Source organism: Ranitomeya imitator, chromosome 1 (genome assembly GCF_032444005.1).
Source record: "Ranitomeya imitator isolate aRanImi1 chromosome 1, aRanImi1.pri, whole genome shotgun sequence".
In the NCBI taxonomy this organism is placed as follows: domain Eukaryota; kingdom Metazoa; phylum Chordata; class Amphibia; order Anura; family Dendrobatidae; genus Ranitomeya; species Ranitomeya imitator.
This window is the reverse complement of record NC_091282.1, coordinates 1,027,752,349-1,027,779,875: the sequence shown is the minus strand read 5'-3', so window position 1 is coordinate 1,027,779,875 and position 27,527 is coordinate 1,027,752,349. Positions and strand designations below refer to the sequence as shown.

At 41.6% G+C, this 27,527-nt stretch overlaps 1 protein-coding gene across 1 annotated transcript in view; it reads right to left on the bottom strand.

Moving 5' to 3' along the window:
* Positions 1-27,527, bottom strand: part of HHIP (hedgehog interacting protein) — a 183,155-nt gene that overhangs the window by 55,205 nt on the left and 100,423 nt on the right. The window contains exons 5-11 of the mRNA XM_069744018.1: positions 27,133-27,284; positions 15,741-15,914; positions 8,712-8,855; positions 6,145-6,266; positions 3,252-3,375; positions 2,213-2,343; positions 819-900 (exon numbers count right to left, since the gene is read on the bottom strand). Of these exons, the coding sequence (XP_069600119.1) occupies positions 819-900; positions 2,213-2,343; positions 3,252-3,375; positions 6,145-6,266; positions 8,712-8,855; positions 15,741-15,914; positions 27,133-27,284 (929 nt within the window). The remainder of the gene's footprint in view (positions 1-818; positions 901-2,212; positions 2,344-3,251; positions 3,376-6,144; positions 6,267-8,711; positions 8,856-15,740; positions 15,915-27,132; positions 27,285-27,527) is intronic.

Below are 27,527 nucleotides of genomic sequence, written 5' to 3'. Positions count from 1 at the left end.
AGGGTTATTAAAGTCCATATAATCCCTTTAAAAATTGTAACTTTAGAATCTGAATGATGACAAAAGACTTTAAAATGTCCCATGCCACCCTCTCTCTGTTGACGGAGTTATAAATTACAATTATAGGATGCTATTAAACAAGTTTTAAATTGGAAGGAGACCCTATCTCTGATACTAAGCATTGCTGGTAGTAAAAATATGTTAAAAGACAAATTAACTTGAAATAGAAGAATTCTTGGAAGCATTCGACGGGACATGCTGTATATTTAATCAAATTGTAAATATATGGGACAATAAATACCCTCTTACTGAACATTGTTGACTTCACCCAAACCTAAAATAGCTGATTACATACTGTGCTGTAACATTAGACTTTTTACACAGCAAATGTTAATAACATGTGAAACATCTGAAGCAGGAATGGGAACAATTACATATATTCAGTGAATGTTAATAGCTTCCTAAAGTAAGATGACTTTTCTTTCAGTGGATAAGGGGGATCACTATGTAATGAAGAACAATGTTCCAACGTTTAAATTGCACTAATATGTATAAAATTCATAATATTAAATGGCTGATCACTAATCAAAAAACTCCTGATGTTCCCATACTATCAGAATTGTAAAAGGAATTTTAATCTACTTTTTATCAATGGGTTCACAAGCTAATAATCTGAAAATGTAATATTTTGCAATGTCTATCTGTAATATTCGCTTTATTCATTATTTTATATGGGCAGCATTGTATACTATTATTTAGACTTGAAGTAAAATGTTCTTATAATATCTAACTTCTGTACTTACGGTAAAAAACCTTACCTTTTAGGGTCAATGATCTTGTACAGTTTTCCACTGTGTGCCTGAGTCATACTTTTACTGCTTGACAGTATGTAGACTTCACCTGTTAAAAATGCCAATATAATATCGAGGTTACACATATTATTTCATTGCATGCCAGAGGCATTTGTCAGATTTCTTATCTAGATGGTTTGGATGGCTTAAAGAAGCCCCCCATGTAGCTTTTTTTAATTAATTCTTTGTAAGTGTGCATGTAATGTAGTTTGTGTGTATTAAATTACTCACCTACTGCCACCTTCTCCAGAATCCAGGGCCGTTTAGCTCCTCTTATCAGTAACGTCACTGCTCTTCAAACTATCCGGATCGCTCTATATGTGAGCCAAAAGTCTCTTTAAAATGTAAGACTATGGAGCCTCGCTTTTACACTCCATAGACATACATTGTAAAAGCTACTTGTGGGTCACACAGAGCGCAGCGTTACCCGGAGAGAGTGTGAAGAGTGGTGACTAAGGTTGAGCGACTTTTAGTTTTTAAGGGTCGAGTCGGGTTTCGCGAAACCCGACTATCTCAAAAGTCGAGTCGAGTGAAATCGGCCGATTATGGCGAAAAGTCGGGGATCGACCGAAACACGAAACCCAATGCAAAGTCAATGGGAAATCTATCTTTTTTTTTTTTTCTCTCTCTCTCTATCTCTCTCTCTGTCCCTGAACAGAAAAGCTGGTGTTACACATTGCAAATCGCTACAGCGCACAAACGACAAGATGGCAATAGGCGTCCACGCCCCTAAGACCTATGTCATCACTCTGCCCACGCTCCTTCATTGGCTGAAAAAATGGCGCCAAACGTGTCATACGAAACGCGACTTTGGCGCTAAGATCGCCGACCGCATGGCCGATCCCACACTAGGATCGGGTCGGGTTTCATGAAACCCGACTTTGCCAAAAGTCGGCGACTTTTGAATTTGTCCAATCCGTTTCGCTCAAGCCTAGTGGTGACGTCACTCAGAAGAATAGAATATGGCTCTGGATCCTGGCGAAGGTGGTGGTAGGGGAGTATATTAACCCACAATACACTACTGTACATGCACATATACACACACATTTAAAGAAAATAAAACTTCATGGGTGGGCTTCTTAAATTATTGTTTTACAATTTCCTAGTATTGCTGAAGCATTTCAATAGTCCAAGTTTGCACAAGATGCTGGAGTATTTGCTTATTCAACACGCTATTACTCTCTTAATACAAAACCATACAGAATAAAGTCAATACAAAATGAAAACACTTATCAGGGGATTTACCGTAGCTGCAGCCTCTCTGTTTATAGACTTCATAATTCACACATGGCAGCATATAGATACATTTTATTCTCAAGAACCCCACAAAAAAACACATTTACAGATTATATGTATTGTACCTAGTTCATCTTCCCCGAAACCCAGAATGTGTCCTGTGAACGGTCCTCTGCAAGAACCTCCGCTGCCAATACAGAATGGTTTCTCCTGCCATTGTTTAGTGACGGAATTCTGGTGGAGCGTTACAAAGTTTCTGAAAGTACACAAGAATTACTTTCTCTTGTTTTCAAAGAATTAAAAAAAATGCAATTTGTAAGAGAAAATATTTACAGACAACTTTTTCTTTTAATTTTTAAATGTTATTACCTCATCTTATTTAATGGTGACAAATAGCAGGACTGGACATTTACTTTTGTAAAATTGACTACCAAAAAATGAAGTAATGAATGGTAATATCTTTTTAAGTAACATACCTAATAGCTATACTCTGGATATTACTCTAACTTCAGAATTACTAAATAGTTCCGATTGTACAACTGTGCCAATATGGCCTGTGTAAACCTAATATGCAGTCTTAGAAATGTAGCTTGGCATTGAGAATCTGCCACATAAGGTATCGCAATTATAATATATAACTATGATAACTTAATATATGTCAAATATTTGACAAAAGCCCTAATTATTCTTAGGATACGAATAAGCATCAAAAAACATGCCTACCACACTGAGCTATACAATGCAATGTAAATGTTTAGATCATAAACCAAACAATGGTAACAAATGATTTGTTCATGACGGCTTGTGTTACATGTGCGGGTGGTCAAATTTGAGGGAACATTGTTATAACGAGGTCAAACACTGGAGAAAAAAAACAAATTGCAAACAGAATCTACCTATGTATGTGAAAAAATGTATATAGCTGTAAGTGTAAAACTCTACTCAGAAGGTTTGATCGTTGAGTTCGCACTAATTGCTAAACTAAAAAGTTGGAAGCACTGAGCTGAACTCTGCTGTCCATCAACACTGAAGACAGACTCTATAGACCTTCTATTAAACTTGTCATGAAGATGTTCACTCAATAGTTATATACATGCTCCTTGGTGTTCAAAAATAAAACTGAAAAACACCTTTATGTCATTAAATAACTAACTTCTAACATACCCATAACGGTCTCCAAATACATAGCTTCCATAAAGCCGTTCCGACTGACAACCTCTGTATATAAAACCACCAACTGTTTGTCCATTGCTTAGTGGCTTAAATTCTAAGAGTGGAGGCTCATTTTCTGAAAAAGAAAAGGAACTGTTGTAGCATTAGGACAAAACAATACAAAGGTGTCTAGAATGAATCTGAATTATGTGTTTAAAATAAAAAAAGGAAAAGTAAGCAGAGTCCTAAAGATTTTATGGTTAAACATCTCTCACTTTTCTGTTCCTGAAGTGTCCCTAATCTTAAACTTATCAATGTTATCAGTATTTGTGTACAAACCTACTTATACCCTGGAATATTATGCCGATTTACATTTTTTTGGGATAAAGAGGACGTGCCAACATGTCAACAGTGTTCTGTTTTTGTTATTAGTTTGTTTCTGCTGTTTTCTCGGGTATTCCTGCTTTTGTTTTTTTTTATAAATCTGCTATACAGTTTCAATGTTATGGGCCGTATTGTTTTGTACTAAAATTTATGATCTTTACCAGTAGTGTGTAGGTCATATTATTTTGTCTGGGGCAAGTTTTTAGACTGCTCTACATAATTACCATGTTACTATTTGAGCCATACTTCCTTGACAAAGACCATAAATATTAACACTAAATAAAAAGGCCCATATCTATTGTACCTTATGATTTTAAAAAATAACTAAAGAAAGAAAAAACTGGACAATGCTGGTGCCGCCCCTGTGACTGAAAGCAGATTGCTGTGGTGAGGAATGAAGTTCAATTTCTCCCCACAACGTTCAGCTAAGTGAGAGTGCCAGGTAAGTTAATAACGCTATTAACAAGCAGACTAACCCCATATCTGGAGGTTAATAGCGTTTTTTTTAGACAGGTTCCCTTTAAAAAAGATGATTTTTTGCTTTTTGTATAATTCTGGAGTACTTTGATAGGGAAATAAATTGATTAGTGAAGACCAAGTTTGCTGTGTAAGTCCCTAGTTAAGCAACTGCCAAAATCTTACTTGGATCCCTGTTAGCATGACATGGGGTTGATTGTAATATTAAATTCATTCGACGGCACAAAAATTTAGGCTATTCAGTTATTAACCCATCTGGTTATTTACCATAATGGACAACAGCGAACTTTCCTATGTACAGTGGTGATTGAAAATTTGTGAACTCTTCAAAATTTTCCATGTTTGTAAGCAATTTTAAAGTAAAACTACATTAGATTTTAAAACTGGACTTAAAAATTGACAAAGAAAACTAAAAACAGGTTTTTTTTAGCAAAATGTTACAATATCCCATAAATAAGATGGCAGATATATGTGCATGTTTGCTTTCAGTATCTAGTGTGGCTTGTGAAGTAATAACTGCGTCTAAAGATTTCTGGTAATTATTGATTAGTCCTGCACATCAATTTGAGCCCCTTTCTAACAACAAAACAGGTTTAACTCTGGACGTGGATGGGTTTTCTTCTTGGAACTGCTGGCTTCTGGTCTTTCCACCAAATTTCTAGAGGATTAAGATCACGACTTTGCTTTGGCCATTGCAAAACATTAAATTTATTCTTCTTTAACCATTCTTTTATAAAAATGACTTGTGTACTTTGGGTCATTGCCTTGCTGCATGACCAACATTTTCTTGAGATTCAGCTCATGGATAGTGTCCTCACATTTTCCTTTTGAATTTGCTGATAAAATGTAGAATCCAAGAATCCATTATTTAATTAATGATAGCAAGCTGTCCTGGCCCTGATGCAGCCAAATAGGCCAAACCATGATACTATCACCATCATTGTACTTTACAGATGACACAAGGTTTTTTTGCTGTTTTATGCAATATTTTTCTTTTGTCAAACATAACGTTTCTCATTTAAAATAAAAAGCTCTACATTGACCTCATTTGTCCAAAGAACACTGTTTCAGTAGCCTTCTGCCTTGTCCAGGTGATCTTTACTACTGTGGTGCAGCAATGTGGTTTTTGGAGAGCAGTGGCTCTCCCATAGAAATCCTGCCATGCAAACCATTGTTGTTCAGTGTACTTCTAACAGTGTAGTTATTAAACTTAACATTAGTTAATGCCTTTAGATGATTAGAGGTCACCTTTGGTTCCTTTGTGACCTCATGGACTATAATACTCCTTGCTCTTGGAGTGATCCTTGTTGATCATCCACACCTGGGGAGGGTAATTATGGTCTTGAATTTTCTACATTTGCAAATATTCTGTCTGACTGTACATTAGTGAAGTCCAAACTCTTTAGAGAAAATCATCTCTAAAGAGTTTGGAATTCATTAATCTACAGTCACACAGATCCTTTTCCAGCCTCATGAGCATCAATATCTCTTCTTTTGAGATTTTCAAAAATGTATATGTTCGCATCTTGATATATTCCCACAAACATGAAGAAACTTTGATAGATCCCTTGTCTTTAAATAAAACGCCTTGCACTCTCACATCTAATTGTCATCCCACTGATTGAAAACACCAAAATTTCGCCTTCAACTTATCTGCTAATACTAAAGGTTCACATTCTTTTGCCACTCGCATACATGTGATACTAGATCATTTTCACCAATAAAAACATTACATAACCTAGTGTACTCATTTGTTTCGATTTTGCTCTCTTTGTTAATTTATAGGACTTATGTTGAAATCTGATGTAGTTTAAGGTCAAATTTTTGTAGAAATATTCAAAATTTGGAAGTGTTCAAAAACATTTATGCACTGCTGTATATTCTCTACAATTTTTATCAATAAATGTACTGAGAAAATAGTTTTCCTTTTGCCATATGACTTATGCTGCAGTTTGGATGTATGTATTTTGCGGCACCATTTACCATTTTTATATTTTAAATAACTTTTTTCTTCTCAGACATGGAAAATTACAATGTAGCCTACCATAATCCTTTCCTTTAATGATCTGTATTATTCGCAAATTTGACCTGTTCTTAGCATTGGAATCTGAACAAAGAATTGTTAAATTCATACTAATATCTTTGGAATGACGATCGACGGCACACCTAAAACGAGAAAAAAAGAAGTGAGTATAATATTCTAGATTCTGCTTTTTATAGTATTTTTTTCACATGAAAGTAGTGTCCTAACTTCCAGGAGCATGTCATAAAGCAGTATGATCTGAGCACATTTATAAATAGTTTTACAAAAAAAATGTCAATAATTTCACTGATTGATACTTATCTATTAGGACCAGCCACTGGACTAATAAACATAAGAAGAGCATCAATTTAAATGAATAAATTGCAGTTTTCTCCTTCTAAGAAAACATGTTAACTAAAAATGTCATCATTCTATATTACCACATGAACAGTTACAAAAACATTTCCTAAATATATTTCATAATCTATCTGATAATTCTGGGCATAGTGGAGAGAGACAAATATAGTGGTGAGAGATCTCATAGTAAAAGTCTAAATTTCTCCATTTCTAATTCTAGATAATAACTCCCCCACTCCAATGTTGTAATGTTTGATGAGTGAAGCACTGCAGTTTCACAATAACTATGATGGAATCAATTCATTTAAAGATTCCATTTCTACATATCTCATAGCTGCTACAAGAGTTATTTCATTCAATAGCTTAAAGGGATTGTCGAGGACTTTTATACTGATGGCCTAACCTTACGATACGACAACAATATCCGATCGATGAGGATACAACACATGGCACCCCCGCCCATCAGCTGTTCTCGGCTTCGGTGGCAGTTGGATGTGCTCAGTTGAGTAGCAGAACTACATAGCTGCATAAACTGTGCGAGGTACTGCACAACTTCCCCCATTAATTTCAAATGAGGGCGGATGTGCAGTACCGGCCATGGACAGGGTTGTGCTAGACGGTGGGGTGATGGGTGTCACACCCCAATCAACCAGATATTGATGACTTATTCTAGGGTTGCTATGGCTGCATATTTCACAGAATTCTAAAAATCAAACCTGTTTTGTGATAATCCAATGTACAATCACTGAAAAGTGATGGATTACAGCAACATGCAAATTATCCTAATTTGCAATTAAATTGCATTGGGCTTCAAAGTTCCAAATCATAGAAATTATCTATCAGATTACTACAAGACAGGTATATTTTTTATTGTTGTTCTACTACCAACTATACAATCATAACAATCTTCCTGACAGGTTTTCTTCAAATGTAAAATAGAATAGTTGGGAGCTTATGTGTCGCTCATTAAAGGTGAATGGGCCACTTTTTTCCTTCAGTTTGTAAAGAGTTGTATCACAATGGAAATTTATCTCTTATCCAGAGGATAGTGGGCTCCACTACTGAGATAACCACTTATCATTTGGATATTGGTCCCCAAGCCATGAGTTAAGGCCATACAATTCAAAGGTGTATAAATGGAGCATTGGTCTAGCAAGCTTGATTGATGATCTATGGGGCTGATGGAGATAGCCAAGTACAGCATTCTGCTGTTTCATTCAGCCCTATAAACACAGAATAGGGCATGTTCAACCTATTTAAACAATACTGTAGTCATATAGTGATTAGAGACAGTAGTCATATAGTGATTAGAAACAGATGTTGTGGGTTCCCTGTCATATTGTTTGCTGGATGGTGTTCCAGTACTAGGCCCTCAGTGATCCTCTGGGTAGGAGATAAATGTTCATTGTGAAGCAATCCTTGTAAATAACTGTAAGGGTACCGTCACACAGTGGCATTTTGATCGCTACGACGGCACGATTCGTGACGTTCCAGCGATCTATCCGTGACGTTCCAGCGATCTCGCTGTGTCTGACACGCTCCTGCGATCAGGGACCCCGCTGAGAATTGTAAGTCGTAGCAGATCGTTTGAAACTTTCTTTCGTCGTCTAGTGTCCCGCTGTGGCGGCATGATCGCATGGTGTAACAAAGTTGTGCATGATATTGTATACGATGTGCGCATAGTAACCAACGGCTTCTACATTGCACATACGTCATGAAATTATCGCTCCAGCGTCGTGCATTGCAAAGTGTGACAGCAGTCTACGACGCTGGAGCGATATTGTTACGATGCTGGAGCGTCACGGATCGTGCCCTCGTAGCGATCAAAATGCCACTGTGTGACGGTACCCTTAATGAGTGGTCCTATGAACCCTTGCTTCCCGAAAATCGTGTAGTCTAAACAAACTACCAATCACCAGATAAATTAGCAAAATGCTAGTCGGATGAAATGATCTTTTGCCTTGTTCAAAAGATGATCATTTTCTGCAGCATAATATTCTCTTTAAATAGGATCTGCGCTGTCAACAGGCTATGTGCCCAGAACCATCTGCTATTGATCATTCAGGCTTTTAAATGACCGCCAATCAGTAAATAGCTAAAGAGCCATGGTCATTTAATGCCACAAAATTGGCTGACGTAAACACACCCTTATCCTCTGCCCATTCAAACTTATATCTTTATTTGTTTCCTCTCTGTGTTTTAAGTGCTTACAACAATAACGCGTGGCTTACCTGCCTGGGTTATGAAGTCCATGTGCAAAGATCTCAGGTGGCTGGTTTGTACTGTTAAAATGAGGATTGCTTCTTGGTATGGAGTAGAGAGCATTGCATCCATCAATGTCAACATCTAATCTTAGTACTGACCCTGTAAAATCACTAAAAAAAACAATTTGATTAAAAAAACGTATCAAATGATAAAATCTTCAATTGGTTTCACAAAAATAATTTGTGAGTAGTAGCACAAAATAAAAAAACCCAAACTTGCATTATATGAATATAACTATATATAATAACACATTGCTGAAAACAAAATAAGGCAGTTCTAAATGAACCAAAGATATGAATCAACTTTCATTCTATAAGAGTGTACCTTAGAAGGTCAAGAAAAAAATCTGCTGATCCTAACAGTATAATTTAAAACGTTCTGAATACATTAACCAAAAGCAGAAAATAAATATTATACACAACTCTGCCATAAATTAAGAGACCACTGCACAGATTTATAAAAATCAGCTTCTCTACATGTCTGACAGCCATTCCATTCCAGTGTCAGTTGAATTCCCACCAGAGTACACCTCATTCTAATTAATGTGCTTCTGATTAGGTGATCACCTGAACCAAATCTTATTTAATGAAGGAAAGTATAAAAAAACACTGCTGTGGTGTTCCCATTTCTCTTGCAATCGGACAAGCTGGATGGCAAAGCATGTGCTAGTAATATCCAAAAGTAATATTAATGAAAAAATAACTTTTACCATGGCAAAGGAGTTGAAAAGAAAAGTCTTGAGTGAGGAAAAGAAGGGCTCAATTCTGGCTTTACTAGCAGAGGGACACAGTGAGCGTCATGTTGCCCCCATCTTTAAAATTTCTAAGATGGCAGTCCATTACAACAAGGTCAAGCAGCAGATATTGAGGACAACAAAGCTACAGACCGGCAGAGGGTGAAAACGACTCTCCACTAACCGGGATGACCATCATCTTATTCGAATGTCACTCAGCAACCGCAGGATGACATCAAGCAACCTACAAAAGGAATAGCAAATAGCAGCTAGGGTGAAGTGCATGGCAAGAACAGTTCGCAACAGGCTCCTAGAGGCAGGACTCAAGTCATGTAAAGCTAGAAAAAAGCCTTTCATCAATGAGAAGCAAATGAGAGCCAGAGACCATAAGGCTTAGACCACAGAGGACTGGAGTAAGGTAATCTTCTCTGATGAGTCTAATTTTCAGCTTTACCCAACAGCTGGTCGTCTAATGGTTAGACGGAGACCTGGAGAGGCGTACAAGCCACTGTGTCTCGCACCCACTGTGAAACTTGGTGGATCAGTGATGATCTGGGGATGCTTCAGCAAGGCTGGAATTGGGCAGGTTAATATTTGCGAAGGACGTATCAATCAAGCTGCATACAAGGTTATCCTGGAAAAACAGTTGATTCCTTCTTCTCAGACAATGTTCCCCAACTCTTGACTGGTTTTCCAGAAGGACAATGCGCCATGCCACATAGCTAGGTCAATCAAGGTGTAAATGAAGGACCACCACATCAAATCCCTGTCATGGCCAGCCCAATCTCCAGACTTGAACCCCATTGAAAACCTCTGGAATGTAATCACGATGAAGATGGATAGTCACAAGCCATCAAACAAAGAACTGCTTAAATTTTTGTACCAGGAGTGGCATAAGGTCACCCAAAAGCAGTGTGAAAGACTGGTGGAATGCATGCCAAGACGCATGAAAGCTGTGATTAAAAATCATGGTATTTCCACAAAATATTGATTTATGAACTCTTCCTGAGTTAAAACATTAGTATAGTTGTTTCTAAATGATTCTGAACTTGTTTTTCTTTTTGCATTATTTGAGGTCTGTAAGCAATGTATTTTTTTGTTATTTTGAACATTATTTTGACCATTTCTCATCTTCAGAAAATAAATACAAAATTTATTGCTTGGAACTTCAGAGACATGTTGTCAGTAGTTTATACAATAAAAGAACAGTTTACATTTTACTCAAAAATATACCTAATAAGAGAAAAATCAGACAAACTGAATATTTTGCAGTGGTCTCTTAATTTTTGCCATAACTTTATATGGAGTGGGGGAAATAAGTATTTGATATACTGATAATTTTTCACGTTCTCCCACCTATAAAGAATGGAACAGTCTGTAATTTTTATCATAGGTACACTTCAGGTATGAGAGACAGAATCTTTAAGACAAGTCCAGAAAACCACATTGTTTGATTTTTACATAATTAATTTGTATTTTATTGCATAAAATAAGTATTTGATACGATAGAAAAACAATACTTAATATTTGGCACAGAAACCTTTGTTTGCAATTATATAGGTCAGATATTTCCTGTAGTTCTTGATGAAGTTTGCACACATTGCAGCACGGATTTTGGCCCACTCCTCCATATAGATTTTCTCCATATCTTTCAGGTTTTGGGGCTGTCGCTGGGCAACATTGAGTTTCAGCTCCTTCTAAAGATTTTCTATTGGGTTCAGGTCTGGAGATTGGCTATGCCACTCCAGGACCTTAAAAAGCTTCTTATGGAGCCACTCCTTGGTTGCCCTGGCTGTGTGTTTTGGGTCATTGTCAGGCTGAAAGACTCAGTCATGACCCATCTTCAATGCTCTTTCTGAGGGAAGGTGGTTGTTGGCCAAAATCTTCTGATATATGACCCCAACCATTCTCCCTTCAATATGGCGCAGTCGGTCTGTCCCCTTTGCAAAAAAGCACCCCCCAAAGTATGATGTTTCCCCACTATGCTGGTGGTCTTGAGATTGTACTCATTCTTCTTCCTATAGCACGGCAAATGGAGTTCATATCAAAAAGTTCTATTTTATTCTCATCTGACCTACGTGATCATCAAGATGGTCATTGGTGAACTTCAACCGGGCCGGACATGTGCTGGCATGAGCAGGGGAAACTTGCGTACCCTGCAGGATTTTAATTCTTGACAGCGTAGTGTGTTACTAACGGTATTGTTTGAAACTGTGGTCCCAGCTTCGCTTCAGGTCATTGACCAGACCTTCCCATAAAGTTCTGGGCTGATTCCTGACCTTTCTCAGGATCATCCTAATCCTACAAGGTGAGATCTTGGTGGGAGCTTCTGACCAAGGAAGATTGACAGTCATCTTGTCTTTCTTCCATTTCTAATAATTGGGTGAAGAGTTTTTGCCTTCTCACCAAGCTGCTGGCCTATTATCCTGTAACCATCCCAGCCTTGAGCAGGTCTACAATTTTGTCCCAGGCATCCTTGCACAGCTCTTTGGTCGTGGCCATGATAGAGAGGTTGGAGTGTGATTGATTGTGTGGACAGGTGTCTTTTATACAGGTAACGAGTTCAAACAGGTGCAATTAATACAGGCAATGAGTGCAGAGTAGGAGGGCTTCTTAAAGAAAAACTAACAGGTCTGTGAGAACTAGAATTATTGCTGGTTGGTAGGTGATGAAATACTTATTTCATGCAATACAGGTCCTTCTCAAAAAATTAGCATATAGTGTTAAATTTCATTATTTACCATAATGTAATGATTACAATTAAACTTTCATATATTATAGATTCATTATCCACCAACTGAAATTTGTCAGGTCTTTTATTGTTTTAATACTGATGATTTTGGCATACAACTCCTGATAACCCAAAAAACCTGTCTCAATAAATTAGCATATTTCACCCATCCAATCAAATAAAAGTGTTTTTTAATAACAAACAAAAAAACCAACAAATAATAATGTTCAGTTATGCACTCAATACTTGGTCGGGAATCCTTTGGCAGAAATGACTGCTTCAATGCGGCGTGGCATGGAGGCAATCAGCCTGTGACACTGCTGAGATGTTATGGAGGCCCAGGATGATTCAATAGCGGCCTTAAGCTCATCCAGAGTGTTGGGTCTTGCGTCTCTCAACTTTCTCTTCACAATATCCCACAGATTCTCTATGGGGTTCAGGTCAGGAGAGTTGGCAGGCCAATTGAGCACAGTAACACCATGGTCAGTAAACCATTTACCAGTGGTTTTGGCACTGTGAGCAGGTGCCAGGTCGTGCTGAAAAATGAAATCTTCATCTCCATAAAGCATTTCAGCCGATGGAAGCATGAAGTGCTCCAAAATCTCCTGATAGCTAGCTGCATTGACCCTGCCCTTGATGAAACACAGTGGACCAACACCAGCAGCTGACATGGCACCCCACACCATCACTGACTGTGGGTACTTGACACTGGACTTCAGGCATTTTGGCATTTCCTTCTCCCCAATCTTCCTCCAGACTCTGGCACCTTGATTTCCGAATGACATGCAAAATTTGCTTTCATCAGAAAAAAGTACTTGGGACCACTTAGCAACAGTCCAGTGCTGCTTCTCTGTAGCTCAAAAGTGGCTTTACCTGGGGAATGCGGCACCTGTAGCCCATTTCCTGCACACGCCTGTGCACGGTGGCTCTGGATGTTTCCACACCAGACTCAGTCCACTGCTTCCTCAGGTTCCCCAAGGTCTGGAATCGGTCCTTCTCCACAATCTTCCTCAGGGTCCGGTCTCCTCTTCTCGTTGTACAGCGTTTTCTGCCACATTGTTTCCTTCCAACAGACTTACCATTGAGGTGCCTTGATACAGCACTCTGGGAACAGCCTATTTGTTGAGAAATTTCTTTCTGGGTCTTACCCTCTTGCTTGAGGGTGTCAATGATGGCCTTCTTGACATCTGTCAGGTCGCTAGTCTTACCCATGATGGGGGTTTTGAGTAATGAACCAGGCAGGGAGTTTATAAAAGCCTCAGGTATCTTTTGCATGTGTTTAGAGTTAATTAGTTGATTCAGAAGATTAGGGTAATAGGTCGTTTAGAGAACCTTTTCTTGATATGCTAATTTATTGAGACAGGTTTTTTGGGTTATCAGGAGTTGTATGCCAAAATCATCAGTATTAAAACAATAAAAGACCTGACAAATTTCAGTTGGTGGATAATGAATCTATAATATATGAAAGTTTAATTGTAATCATTACATTATGGTAAATAATGAAATTTAACACTATATGCTAATTTTTTGAGAAGGACCTGTAAAATGCCATATAATTATTTAAAAATCATACAATGTGATTTCTTGATTTTTATTTTTAGATCCTGCCTCTCACAGTTGAAGTGAATATGTCAAAATTGGCAGTGTATCAAATACTTTCCCCACTACGTACAGTACAGACCAAATGTTTGGACACACCTTCTCATTTAAAGATTTTTCTGTATTTTCATGACTATGAAAATTGTACATTCACACTGAAGGCATCAAAACTATGAATTAACACATGTGGAATTATATACTTAACAAAAAAGTGTGAAACAACTGAAATTATGTCTTATATTCTAGGTTCTTCAAAGTAGCCACCTTTTGCTTTGATGACTGCTTTGCACACTCTCGGCATTCTCTTGATGAGCTTCAAGAGATAGTCACCGGGAATGGTCTTCCAACAATCTTGAAGGCGTTCCCAGAGATGCTTAGCACTTGTTGGCCTCTTTGCCTTCACTCTGCGGTTCAGCTCACCCCAAACCATCTCGATTGGGTTCAGGTTTGGTGACTGTGGAGGCCAGGTCATCTGACGTAGCACCCCATCACTCTCCTTCTTGGTCAACTAGCCCTTACACAGCCTGAAGATGTGCTTGGGGTCATTGTCCTGTTGAAAAATATATGATGGTCCAACTAAACGCAAACTGGAAGGAATAGCATGCCGCTGCAAGATGCTGTGGTAGCCCTGCTGGTTCAGCATGCCTTCAATTTTGAATAAATCCCCAACAGTGTCACCAGAAAAGCATCCCCACACCATAATACCTCCTCCTCCATGCTTCACAGTGGGAACCAAGCATGTAGAGTCCATCCGTTCACCTATTCTGCGTCAGACAAAGATACGGTGGTTGGAACCAAAGATCTCAAATTTGGACTCATCAGACCAAAGCACAGATTTCCACTGGTCTAATGTCCATTCCTTGTGTTCTTTAGCTCAAACATGTCTCTTCTGCTTGTTGCTTGTCCTTAGCAGTTGTTTCCTAGCAGCTATTTTACCATGAAGGCCTGCTGCACAAAGTCTCCTCTTAACAGTTGTTGTAGAGATGTGTCTGCTGCTAGAACTTTGTGTGGCATTGACCTGGTCTCTAATCTGAGCTGCTGCTAACCTACAAATTTCTGAGGCTGGTGACTTGGATAAACTTATCCTCAGAAGCAGAGGTGACTCTTGGGTCTTCCTTTCCTGGGGCGGTCCTCATGTGAGCCAGTTTCTTGGTAGCGCTTGATGGTTGTTGCCACTGCACTTGGAGACACTTTCAAAGTTTTCCCAATTTTTAGGACTGACTGACCTTCATTTCTTAAAGTAATGATGGCCAGTCGTTTTTCTTTACTTAGCTGCTTTTTTCTTGCCATAATACAAATTCTAACAGTCTATTCAGTAGGCCTATAAGCTGTGTATCCATCAGACTTCTGCACAACACAACTGATGGTCCCAACCCCATTTATAAGGCAAGAAATCCAACTTATTAAACCTGACAGGGCACACCTGTGAAGTGAAAACCATTCCCAGTGACTACCTCTTGAAGCTCATCAAGAGACTGCCAAGAGTGTGCAAAGCAGTCATCAAAGCAAAAGGTGGCTACTTTGAAGAACCTAGAATATAAGACATAACTTCAGTTGTTTCACACTTTCTTGTTAAGTATACAAGTCCACACGTGTTGATTCATAGTCTTCATGCCTTCAGTGTGAGTGTACAATTTTCATAGTCATGAAAATACAGAAAAATCTTTAAATGAGAATGTGTGTCCAAACTTTTGGTCTGTACTATATATATGTATATAGTATATATGTATAGTATATATGTATATATATATATGTATAATACAGTGCAGCTTTAACTGACCCCACGGATAGAATGTTGAATGATAGAACGTGGAATGTTCTGACTAAATTAACTAAAAGCAGAAAATTATAGATCATGTTGCTTAACCACACTGCGCCATTTCATCTGACATCAAATGAAAAATTGATTGTTTCAGATTTTTGTAGTTTTACCTTAAACCATCCATTTCTTCCATATCATCAATAGTTATCATCCCGTCTCCTAGAAAAATATACAAGAAGCCATCTGGACCAAACAAAAGCTGTCCTCCCAGGTGTTTTCTATGCAGTTCTGCTACTTCAAGAAACATCCTCTCGGTTCTCACATCCACTTGACTGGGATTCTTCCTGTTTTAAAATAAATAAATTAAACTACACATTTTAGCAAAGTAAGGTTTGTCAACATTATTTAAATTTAACTAATTAAAACGAATTATCTATCTCTTTTCTATTTCTATTTATCTTTTAAGGGGATGGGAGAACTACAATACCCAGATAGATTAGCGAAATTAGGATTATTTAGTCTAGAAAAAAGACAACTGAGGGGCGATCTAATAACCATGTATAAGTATATAAGGGGACAATACAAATATCTCGCTGAGGATCTGTTTATACCAAGGAAGGTGACGGGCACAAGGGGGCATTCTTTGCGTCTGGAGGAGAGAAGGTTTTTCCACCAACATAGAAGAGGATTCTTTACTGTTAGGGCAGTGAGAATCTGGAATTGCTTGCCTGAGGAGGTGGTGATGGCGAACTCAGTCGAGGGGTTCAAGAGAGGCCTGGATGTCTTCCTGGAGCAGAACAATATTGTATCATACAATTATTAGGTTCTGTAGAAGGACGTAGATCTGGGGATTTATTATGATGGAATATAGGCAGAACTGGATGGACAAATGTCTTTTTTCGGCCTTACTAACTATGCTACTATGTTTTCTTATTTCTAACGGTACATGTGTGCGTATACATTTATTTTATCTATACGCACATATTTACAGTATATATATATATATATATAAATATATACACAGTATTATGTATATATATACTGTATGTATATATATATACATATACAAATTATATACCGTATTTTCTGGTGTACAAGACGACTGGGCGTATAAGACGACCCCCAACTTTTCCATATTTCCATATAAAATATGGAGTTTGGGATATACTCGCCATATAAGATGGGGGTCATCTCAAACGCCCAGTCATCTTATACGGCGTGTGCGGTCCGGATGGTTCCCAGGGTCTGGAGGAGAGGAGACTCTCCTTCAGGCCCTAGGATCCATATTCATGTAAAAAAAAACTGCGACCGCGAAGTCATCTAAGGTCCTTCGCTCAATGCATCCTTAGGAACAGAGGCCGCCGCTTGCACCGCTGAGAGCTGGGGGCCGTCGGAGGGAAAGTATATCCCATATTTTTTATTTTTATTCTTTTTTTTACATGAATATGGATCCCAGGGCCTGAAGTAGAGTGTCCTCTCCTCCAGACCCTGGGAACCATCCAGGACCGCTCCCTGCACACGCCGTACCAGGCGTATAAGACGACCCCCGACTTTTGAGATGATTTTCAGGGGTTAAAAAGTCGTCTTATACGCCGGAAAATACAGTATATAGTTCTCAGCATAAATGTGTACACCCTCTTTGAAAAGTGAAACTTTAATCAATCAATATCTCATTAAAAACTAGAACAATCTCCAAATTTTTGACAAGACTGAGTTTAATAGAAAGTAAGGTTAAGTAACTTTCATTACAACATCTTCAGTTTTATTCAAATTAATTGATGCAGAAATGAATATACTACAAATCAAAAACCACTATATCTAGCATCTAGTATTTTGTATGACATCCATGACCTTTAAGGACAGCACCAAATCTTCTGAGCATTGAATGAAGACGCTAGCTACATATTACAACATATATATATATATACATATCTTTTTTCATTCATCAAGAACGGCCTCTTTTAGAGACTGGATGCTGGATGGAGAGTGATGCTCAATTTGTCTCTTCAGAATTCCACATAGGTGTTAGAATGGGTTTAGATCAGAAGACATAGTTGACCAATGAATCACTTTCACCCTGTTCTTCTTCAGGAGAGCAACAGTGGCCTTAGATGTGTGTTTTTGATCATTGTCATGTTGGAAAAGTGCACATCTACCAAGGGCATGGAGTTATGGTAGTAGCTTCACTTTCAATATAGAGCAGTACATCTGTGAATTCATGATACCATCAATGAAATGTAGCTCTCCGACACCAGCAGCATTCATGCAGCCCCACATAACGACACTGCCACCACCTTGTTTCACTGTAGGCACCATGCATTTTCCTAAATTCATTTTTCTAAATGCAATGTGCCCATAGTGAAACATGATGGTGCCAAGGAAGTGTAAAGTTTTCATCAGAGTAAATGGAGGATACTTTGTGGAATCTAAGGTTTGATACATATTCTGGTGTTATACATGTGTTATTGATTCATTGTTTCCATACATGATCCTCCATGCTTTTGCTGCTTTCAGTTTGAATCTGCAATGTGCACATGAATAAGGAAAATCATTGCATGAACAGATGTGTCCAAACTTTAGAACTGGGCTATAATATATGTATATTTTTGCTTTCTTGGCCTTTTTTCAGAGAATATGAATGATAGCAAAAAACATTCTCCACTCATGGTTTGTGGTTGGATGAAGCCACTTATTGTCAAACTACAGTGTTTTCTCTTTTAACATCATAATGACAACTCAAAACATCCAAATGACCCTGATCAAAAGTTCACATACCCTATACCCCAATACCATGTATTGCCCCCTCTAACGTCAATGAAAGCTTGAAGTCTTTTGTGCTAGTTGTGGATGAGGTTCTTTATTTTCTCAGATAGTAAAACTGCCCACTCTTTTTGGCAAAAAGCCTTCAGTTCCTATAAATTCTTGAGCTGTCTAGCATGAACTGCGCGTTTGAGATCTCCCCAGAGTGGCTCAATGATACTGAGGTCAAGAGACTGAGATGGCTACTTCAGAACCTTCACTTTTTTCTGCTGTAGCCAATGACAGGCCTTGTGTTTTGTATTGTTGTCATGTTGGAACATCCAAGTCCGTGCCATGCCCAGCATCTGGGCTGATGAGTGAAAATTTGTCTCCAGTATTTGCTGATAAAATGCTGCATTTATCTTTCCTTAAAGTTTGACCTAGTTTCCGTTGCCTTTGTCGCTCACACATCCCCAAAACTTCTGCGATCCACCTCCGGGTTTTACAGTAGGAATGGTGGTCCTTTCATCATAGGCTTTGTTGACCTCTCTCCAAATGTAACGTTTGTGGTTCAATTTTGGTCTCATCACTCCAAATTACCTTGTTCCAGAATTTTGAGGCTTGTCTCTGTGCTGGTTTGCGTATTGTAGGCGAGATACTTTGTGGCATTTGTGCCTCCTTATTGTGCATCTTGAAACAACCACAGCACTAGTTTCCAGAGAGTCCTGTATTTCAGCTGATGTTATTTATGGATTTATCTTTGAATCCCAAACAATTTTCCTGGCAGTTGTGGACGACATTTTTGTTTGTCTACCTGACCATGGTTTTGTTTTTACAGAGCCCCTGATTTTCCATTTGTTAATCACAGTTTGAATGCTGCTGACTGGCATTATGAATTCCTTGGATATCTTTTTGTATCCCTGTTAGGTGTCGAGTTCCCGCTTCTGCACAGGGGGAATCTCGAGCCATCTCCGCTGCGGTCTCCCATTCTTCTCCAGCCGCAGTGGAGTCTGCTCAGTGGAGACGTCGGTCCCAGCGTCTTGCTCAGTCTCACTCTGTGCAGAGAGTTACTGCTGCTTTTCCTGCTTCTGCCATTGAAGTCAGTGTTGGGCAGCGGCGAGCAGATGCTTTTGGGGCTAAGTCCTGCTTTTCTCTTTCTGAGCATGCCCAGGGCAGGATCTCCCATTGGAGAGCGAGGGTCACATGCTCAGGTACTGCAGCACATCCCATTGGTCTTCCAGGAAGGTCCTGAAAGGGCAAAACTTTGGTAGCAGCTTCCCATTGGTCCTTTATTGGAAGGTCCTGAACGTGCTGCAACTATATAAGCTGCGCATGACCGCACGGCCATGCGCTAGTGTACATTTGTAAATGTGTGTGTGTTGTGAGTGAAAGTCGCTCTTTAAATAACCCTCCCTATTGGATGACTGTTCGCAGAAGGTGTATGTTTGCTATCTAGCGCCCGACTTAGCCATCAGCACGTAAATACACAATACAGCGTCTTATTGCTGTGACCGCCAGTGCGGCGCCTTGTGCTTTCACAGCGCTTTCCTGACCCAAGCCTGGGTGGTTAGTGGCGTTCGCCAGTGCGGCACTGCATGCACTCTCGTGCTTCTATTGCTGTCACTTTGACACCTCAGTAGCGGTGTCGAGCGCATGAGGTCTATGTACTCAAATCCTGTGTCTTGGGATTGAGGTTTGGGACTCCTTGCTTGCGCTCTTGGTGCGGTACCGCGGCCCTGTGATGTAACAGGGTTCGCTTCCTTCACACAGGGTGAGGTTAACCCATGTGTGTATTCACTTTGTACCGCCATATAGTCCGTCATTACTTGGCAGCAGGTTCCATCTCTGCACGGTGGACCCCGGGCTGCGAACGCACCATACTCTATCTGTCTTATTATTTGGTGCGTTCCGCTAGCCCTAACATTACACTAGCGCCAGGGTCTGGCTAGTAATGACGGACAAACAGCAATCCTTGCGGTATATCCAGCAGCTGGAGGGTAGGTTGGCGGCTCTCGAGAGCTCAACCTCAGCTGTGGATGTTACCGCAGTTGCTGTACAGGCTGCTAGCGTGGCTGCAGCAACCTTGTCCATTGCCACCCCTGTTCCGACATTATCTCGCCTCCCGCTGCCAGAAAAATTTTCTGGTGATAGCAAATTTTGTAGGGGATTCGTGAGTCAGTGCTCTATTCACCTCGAGCTCCTGGCTGCACGTTTTCCCACAGAGCGGGCTAAGGTGGGATTTATAGTTTCTCTCTTGTCGGACAGGGCATTGGAATGGGCTACGCCGCTGTGGGAGCGTGCCGATCATGTGGTGCAGAGTGCTCCGCTGTTCCTGAGCACTCTGAAACAGGTCTTTTTAGGACCTCAAGTCACCCATGATACTGCACTCCAACTGCTGGCATTAACTCAGGGTGAGTCCTTGGTCAGTCATTTTGCCGTCCAATTCCGCACTTTAGCTTCTGAGCTGGACTGGTCGGATAAAGCCCTTATCCCCATATTTTGGAGGGGCCTGGCTGATCACGTTAAGGACGCTCTGGCCACTAGGGAGATTCCTGCCACACTGGAGGAGTTAATAACTGTCTCCACTCGAATTGACCTCCGTTTTAACGAGCGGAGGTTAGAGCGAGCCCAGTGTAGGCAGAGGTTTCGGCTGGCTCCTACCTTCGCCAAACCTCTGGAATCTCCGGTCCCGGTTCCTGAGTCACATGAGGCCATGGAAGTGTCACAAGCGGGATCTAAGTCCCGGACCGCTTGTGCACTCAAGGTCTGTCATGTTTGCCAGCAGTCAGGACATCTAGCCACCAGATGTCCTCAGCGGTCGAGGAAACGTCAGCGTCTAGTGGTAGTAGGTGGAGGTACACTAGACACGGCGACGTTTGCCTCTAAATTTTCCTTTAAGGGGACAATTATTATAGGCTCATTCTCCCACTCGGTAGAGCTCTGCGTGGATTCTGGGGCGGAGGGCAATTTTATGTCTTCTGCCTTCGCCCAACGTCACGCAATACCCCTGGTTATGCTAGCTCAATCAGTAACGGTACGAGTGGTGAATGGGTCGACACTGCCCTCACAGATAACACACCAGACCATCCCTTTTACTCTGTCCATGTTGCCATCTCATCAGGAGATTATATCTCTGCTCGTCATTCCTGAGGGAATTGATGAGGTCCTGTTGGGAATACCTTGGCTACGGTACCACTCTCCTCATATCGAGTGGTCCTCAGGCAGAATTCTGGGATGGGGCGAATCCTGTGGGGGTAGGTGTCAGAGGGAGTGCGTTCTGGTTTCTACTACAGAGGTACCCGCAGATCTATCCTCTCTCCCCAAGCAGTATTGGTCTTATGCAGACGTGTTCTCCAAAAAGGCAGCGGAGATCCTTCCGCCCCATCACCCCTATGACTGTCCTATTGATCTCTTGCCTGGTGCTGAGCCTCCCCGGGGTCAAGTCTATCCGTTATCTCTCCCAGAGATGGAGGCAATGTCACAGTACATCCAGGAAAATCTGGCAAGAGGATTCATTAGGAAGTCAGTGTCACCTGCTGGGGCAGGGTTCTTCTTCGTGCAGAAGAAGAATGGGGAATTGCGTCCATGCATAGACTACAGGGGTCTTAACACCATCACCGTTAAGAATAAGTATCCTTTGCCCTTGATATCTGAGCTCTTCGATAGGCTTCGGGGAGCAAGGGTATTTACTAAATTAGATCTGCGGGGTGCTTACAACCTGATTCGCATCCGTGAGGGGGACAAATAGAAGACAGCTTTTAACACCAGGGATGGGCACTATGAATATCTGGTGATGCCCTTCGGGCTCTGTAGTGCCCCAGCCGTTTTCCAAGACTTTGTGAACGACATCTTCCGGGATATGCTTTCCACCTCGGTCGTAGTCTATCTGGATGATATTCTCATCTACTCTCCAGATATTGACTCCCACCAGAGAGATGTTTGCAAAGTCTTCGACCTCCTACGGGCAAACTCCCTCTATGCCAAGTTGGAGAAGTGTGTGTTTGAGCAGGAGTCCTTACCTTTCCTAGGCTACATCATCTCTGCCCAGGGATTGGCTATGGATCCTGCCAAACTACAGGCTGTGATGGACTGACAGGAACCCCATTCTCTTAAAGCGGTGCAGCGCTCTATGGGGTTCATTATTATCGCCAGTTCATTCCGCACTTCTCAACTTTGGTAGCTCCCTTGGTTGCCCTCACCAACAAGGGGGCAAATCCCAAATTGTGGTCTGAGGAGGTCTCCAAGGCCTTTAACTCCATAAAGTCACACTTCGCTAGCGCTCCCATCCTACATCGCCCCGATGTTGATAAGCCATTTATCATGGAGGTGGATGCCTCTTCTGTTGGTGCTGGAGCAGTCCTCTTCCAAAAGGATGCTCAAGGTCGGAAGCATCCTTGCTTCTTCTTTTCTAAGACCTTCTCACCAGCAGAGAGGAATTATTCCATCGGGGACAGGGAGTTGCTAGCCATGAAGTTGGCTTTCTCGGAGTGGAGACATCTCTTGGAGGGAGCACGTTTTCCCTTCCAAGTCTTCACAGACCATAAAAATTTGGTGTACCTGCAGACAGCCCAGCGGTTGAATTCTCGCCAGGCCAGATGGTCCTTATTCTTCTCCCGGTTTCATTTCACCCTCCATTTTCTTTCTGGGGAGAAGAACATTCGGGCCGACGCTCTCTCTCGCTCCGTTGTGTCATCTGCGGAGGAGGAAGAGGAGCCTCGGCTTATTGTCCCCACCGAGAGCTTGAGAACTGTGGCCCCGGTTTCGCTAGAGTCTGTGCCTCTGGGCAAGACTTTTGTACCATCCAGTTTGCGACCAGAGGTTCTCTCTTGGGCACACTCGTCCACGGTGGGTGGACATTTTGGTTCTAAAAGGACATCTGAGTTACTGGCGAGGACATACTGGTGGCCGCATATGGCTCGTGATGTCGCAGAATATGTTCGGGCGTGTGTCTCTTGCGCCAAGAGCAAGTCCCCTCGGCAACGGCCAGCTGGTTTGCTTTACCCTCTGCCGGTGGCGGACAGGCCCTGGGAGATGGTCGGGATGGACTATGTGGTGGGCTTACCCAAGTCTCGTAACTGCACCATTATCTGGGTGATCACCGACCATTTTTCCAAAATGGTGCATTTGGTGCCTCTTCCACGGCTACCTTCTGCACGGGCGTTGGCTGTCTTGTTCATCAAACATATCTTTCGCCTACACGGTATGCCAGACAAAATTGTTAGTGACCGGGGTCCCCAGTTTGCATCTCGATTCTGGAGAGAGCTTTGTCATCTACTCAGTATTGAGTTGAATCTCTCTTCAGCATATCATCCCGAGACGAATGGGTTGGTAGAGAGGGCCAACCAGACCTTGGTCACATATTTACGACATTTTGTTTCTGCCAGGCAGGATGACTGGGCATCCTTGCCACCGTGGGCAGAGTTTGCGCTTAACAACGCCGTAGCCAACTCCATCGGTCAGACTCCATTCCTCCTAAATTACGGCCAGCATCCGCGTGTCCCTGTGCCCATGCCTGTGTCTTCTGCTGACTCCAGGGTGGCAGACTGGGCTGTGGAGGCACGGGACATTTAGGACCGCACTCAGGATGCCATTTGGGCCTCCAAGGAGAGAATGAGGTCCTCTGCCGATGCTCATCGGCGCCCCGCTCCGACCTTTGCTCCTGGCGACTTAGTGTGGCTCTCCGCCCGTAACATCAGGCTGCGTGTTGAGTCCAGTAAGTTTGCACCTCGCTACTTGGGTCCCTTCAAGGTCCTTGAACAGGTTAACCCTGTGGTCTACCGTCTGGCCCTTCCTCCACGCTTGGGTATCACGACACCTTTCATGTGTCCCTCTTGAAACCCGTATACATGTCCCGGTTTTCCGAGTCATCTGCCGGGACATCGGGTTCGTCTACGGACGATTACGAGGTGAACGCTATTTTGGGGTGCAAGGTGGTACGTGGCAAAAAGTTCTATCTGGTGGATTGGAAGGGTTATGGCCCAGAGGACAGGTCCTGGGAGCCTGCTGAAAACATTCGGGCCCCACAGCTCATTGCTGCCTTTGAGCGTAGCGAGGCCCAAGGAGGGGGAGGTCCTAGGAGGGGGGGTAATGTTAGGTGTCGAGTTCCCGCTTCTGCACAAGGGGAATCTCGAGCCATCTCCGCTGCGGTCTCCCATTCTTTTCCAGCCACAGTGGAGTCTGCTCAGCGGAGACGTCGCTCCCAGCGTCTTGCTCAGTCTCACTCTGTGCAGAGAGTTACTGCTGCTTTTCCTGCTTCTGCTATTGAAGTCAGTGTTGGGCAGCGACGAGCAGATGCTTTTGGGGCTAAGTCCTGCTTTTCTCTTTCTGAGCATGCCCAGGGCAGGATCTCCCATTGGAGATCGAGGGTCACATGCTCAGGTACTGCAGCACATCCCATTGGTCCTCCAGGAAGGTCCTGAAAGGGCAAAACTTTGGTAGCAGCTTCCCATTGGTCCTTTATTGGAAGGTCCTGAACGTGCTGCAACTATATAAGCTGCGCATGACCGCACGGCCATGCGCTAGTGTACATTTGTAAATGTGTGTGTGTTGTGAGTGAAAGTCGCTCTTTAAATAACCCTCCCTATTGGATGACTGTTCGCGGAAGGTGTATGTTTGCTATCTAGCGCCCGACTTAGCCATCAGCACGTAAATACACAATACAGCGTCTTATTGCTGTGACCGCCAGTGCGGCGCCTTGTGCTTTCACAGCGCTTTCCTGACCCAAGCCTGGTTGGTTAGTGGCGTTCGCCAGTGCGGCACTGCATGCACTCTCGTGCTTCTATTGCTGTCACTCTGACACCTCAGTAGCGGTGTCGAGCGCATGAGGTCTATGTACTCAAATCCTGTGTCTTGGGATTGAGTTCTGGGACTCCTTGCTTGCGCTCTTGGTGCGGTACCGCGGACCTGTGACGTAACAGGGTTCGCTTCCTTCACACAGGGTGAGGTTAACCCATGTGTGTATAAACAAACGGATAGCAGGGAGGGATAGGGTCAGCCACGGACAACGATCGTTTCGTGCTCTACGGCACAATAGTGCCGTAGAGCACGAAACGATCGTTGTCCGTGGCTGACCCTATCCCTCCCTGCTATCCGTTTGTTTATATGTCCTAATAAAGTGATATTCACCGCAACAGGGTAAGTGCGCGCCTACTTTTTCTTTTTTGCCATTTGGATTCTGCACACATTTTTCCTGGCAGCAGCACCCCGTTGATTCAGGTGTAAAGGATTCATACAGCCAGTATCACTTTCTGTGGTGCTAGACCGATATTATAATACGGTCACTGAGTTGGACCTTTGAGCAGTGCGGATGTGTGTTTTCTCTACTATTGGACTTAACCCATGTGTGTATTCACTTTGTACCGCCATATAGTCCGTCATTACTTGGCAGCAGGTTCCATCTCTGCACGGTGGACCCCGGGCTGCGAACGCACCATACTCTATCTGTCTTATTATTTGGTGCGTTCCGCTAGCCCTAACAATCCCTTTCCTGTTTTATACAGTTCAACTATCTTTTCCCGTAGATTCGTTGACAATTCTTTTGCTTTCACCATGACTCACAATCAAGAAATGCCAGTGGCTCGATGAAAGATGCAAGAGTCTGTCTGGATCCCAGAAACTCACTCAGCTTTTATGCACCCACACTAATTACAAGCAAACAGGTCACAGGTGAGTATGTTACCTTTAATAGCCATTCAAACCCATCTGTGTCAACTTCTGTGCATGTTATCAGGCCAAAATCACCAGGGTATGTGAACTTTTGATCAGGGCCATTTGGATGTGTTGGGTTGTCATTATGATTTAAAAAGAGAAAACACATTAGTTTGACAATAAATGGCTTCACTTAACCACTAACCATGAGTGGAGAAAAAGTTTTGAAAAAATTCTGCCGGGGTATGTAAGTTTTTGAGCCCAAATGTATATACATACATACTCATCAATGTTACAATTGCAACACCTAAAAAGAAAAGTTAAGGAATTGTAGACATCACAGGATCGACATGTTAATGATATGCATATGATGAAGAAATGGAAACAAAATTTTTGAAACATCTTGATTTGTTTACGATTGAGTATGAGCTCCATGAGTACAAATACACGCACTTGCGCTCCTTGACATATTATCAATGTGGACATTAATGGTGGTCTGGGTAATGTTATACCACACTGAATGCGCTTTTTCTACAAAAATCTGTTGCTGGCTGCTCCATTTAAAAATGCCAACCAATCGTCTCAGATGTGCTAGAGGAGAGACAAGTCTGGAGATGCTGCGGGCTACGGCCATGTAAGCTGCCCACTATTGCCCAGATCTCGAACATGATTAGTTGGCAATTACAGACAGCTGCCAGCAGCGAATCTTGATGATTTGTGTACCCAAGTGCATTCAAGAAGGCAGAACATTCATCAGACAACCATTAATAACTTCAGTGATAGCATGCCATGGCGTGTAAGTGTATTTTTGCACATGGCTCAAACTAAACTGTGAATAAATCATGATGTTTTGAAAATGTCATTTGCATTTTTCACCATTTGCATATCATTAACATGTCTATCGATCCTGTGATTTTTTTTTATAGTTTCAAGTGCTATATATATATATATATATATAAATATAATATAAGTCAACCTATTTCTCTATTTCTACATACACACACATTTTTCACGCTTATATTACTCTGTGCTAATTGTCAGTGTCAATACTAGACAAACAGTAACAACAGTGGGTAATACCTCAATAGTACACATGCATACTTTTATGAATGAACTAGATGTTCTAACTATTACTATTATAATGGACAGCACCATGCTGATTTTTAGATGCAGTACCTAGATACTGTGTACTCTACAACGCGAAGAATGTGGTCGTGAGGTCCGCTGGCCCAACGCTCTTGGTTGGTGGTGTATGACACATACAGCTTTCCATTTTTCTTATAATTGGGATGGAATGCAAGCCCTAGCAGTCCTCTTTCATCTCCTCCCTGCAGTCAAACGAGAAATACAAAGAATTGTGAAGTTAATTATGTGCTTTATTGTGTTTCAGTTGGAACCAAGAAAAAAAATCCTTTCTTTCGAATGGATAATCTGTGCCCAAACTTCTTTCTTTCTTCTATGACTACCGCACAAAAAACGATTATAAAACATTTCACTTTGGGAGACTATTTAAAAGTTTGGAAAAGACAATTGTCCTGCATGGTTATCTATGCTCCAGGCTCTTACACTAC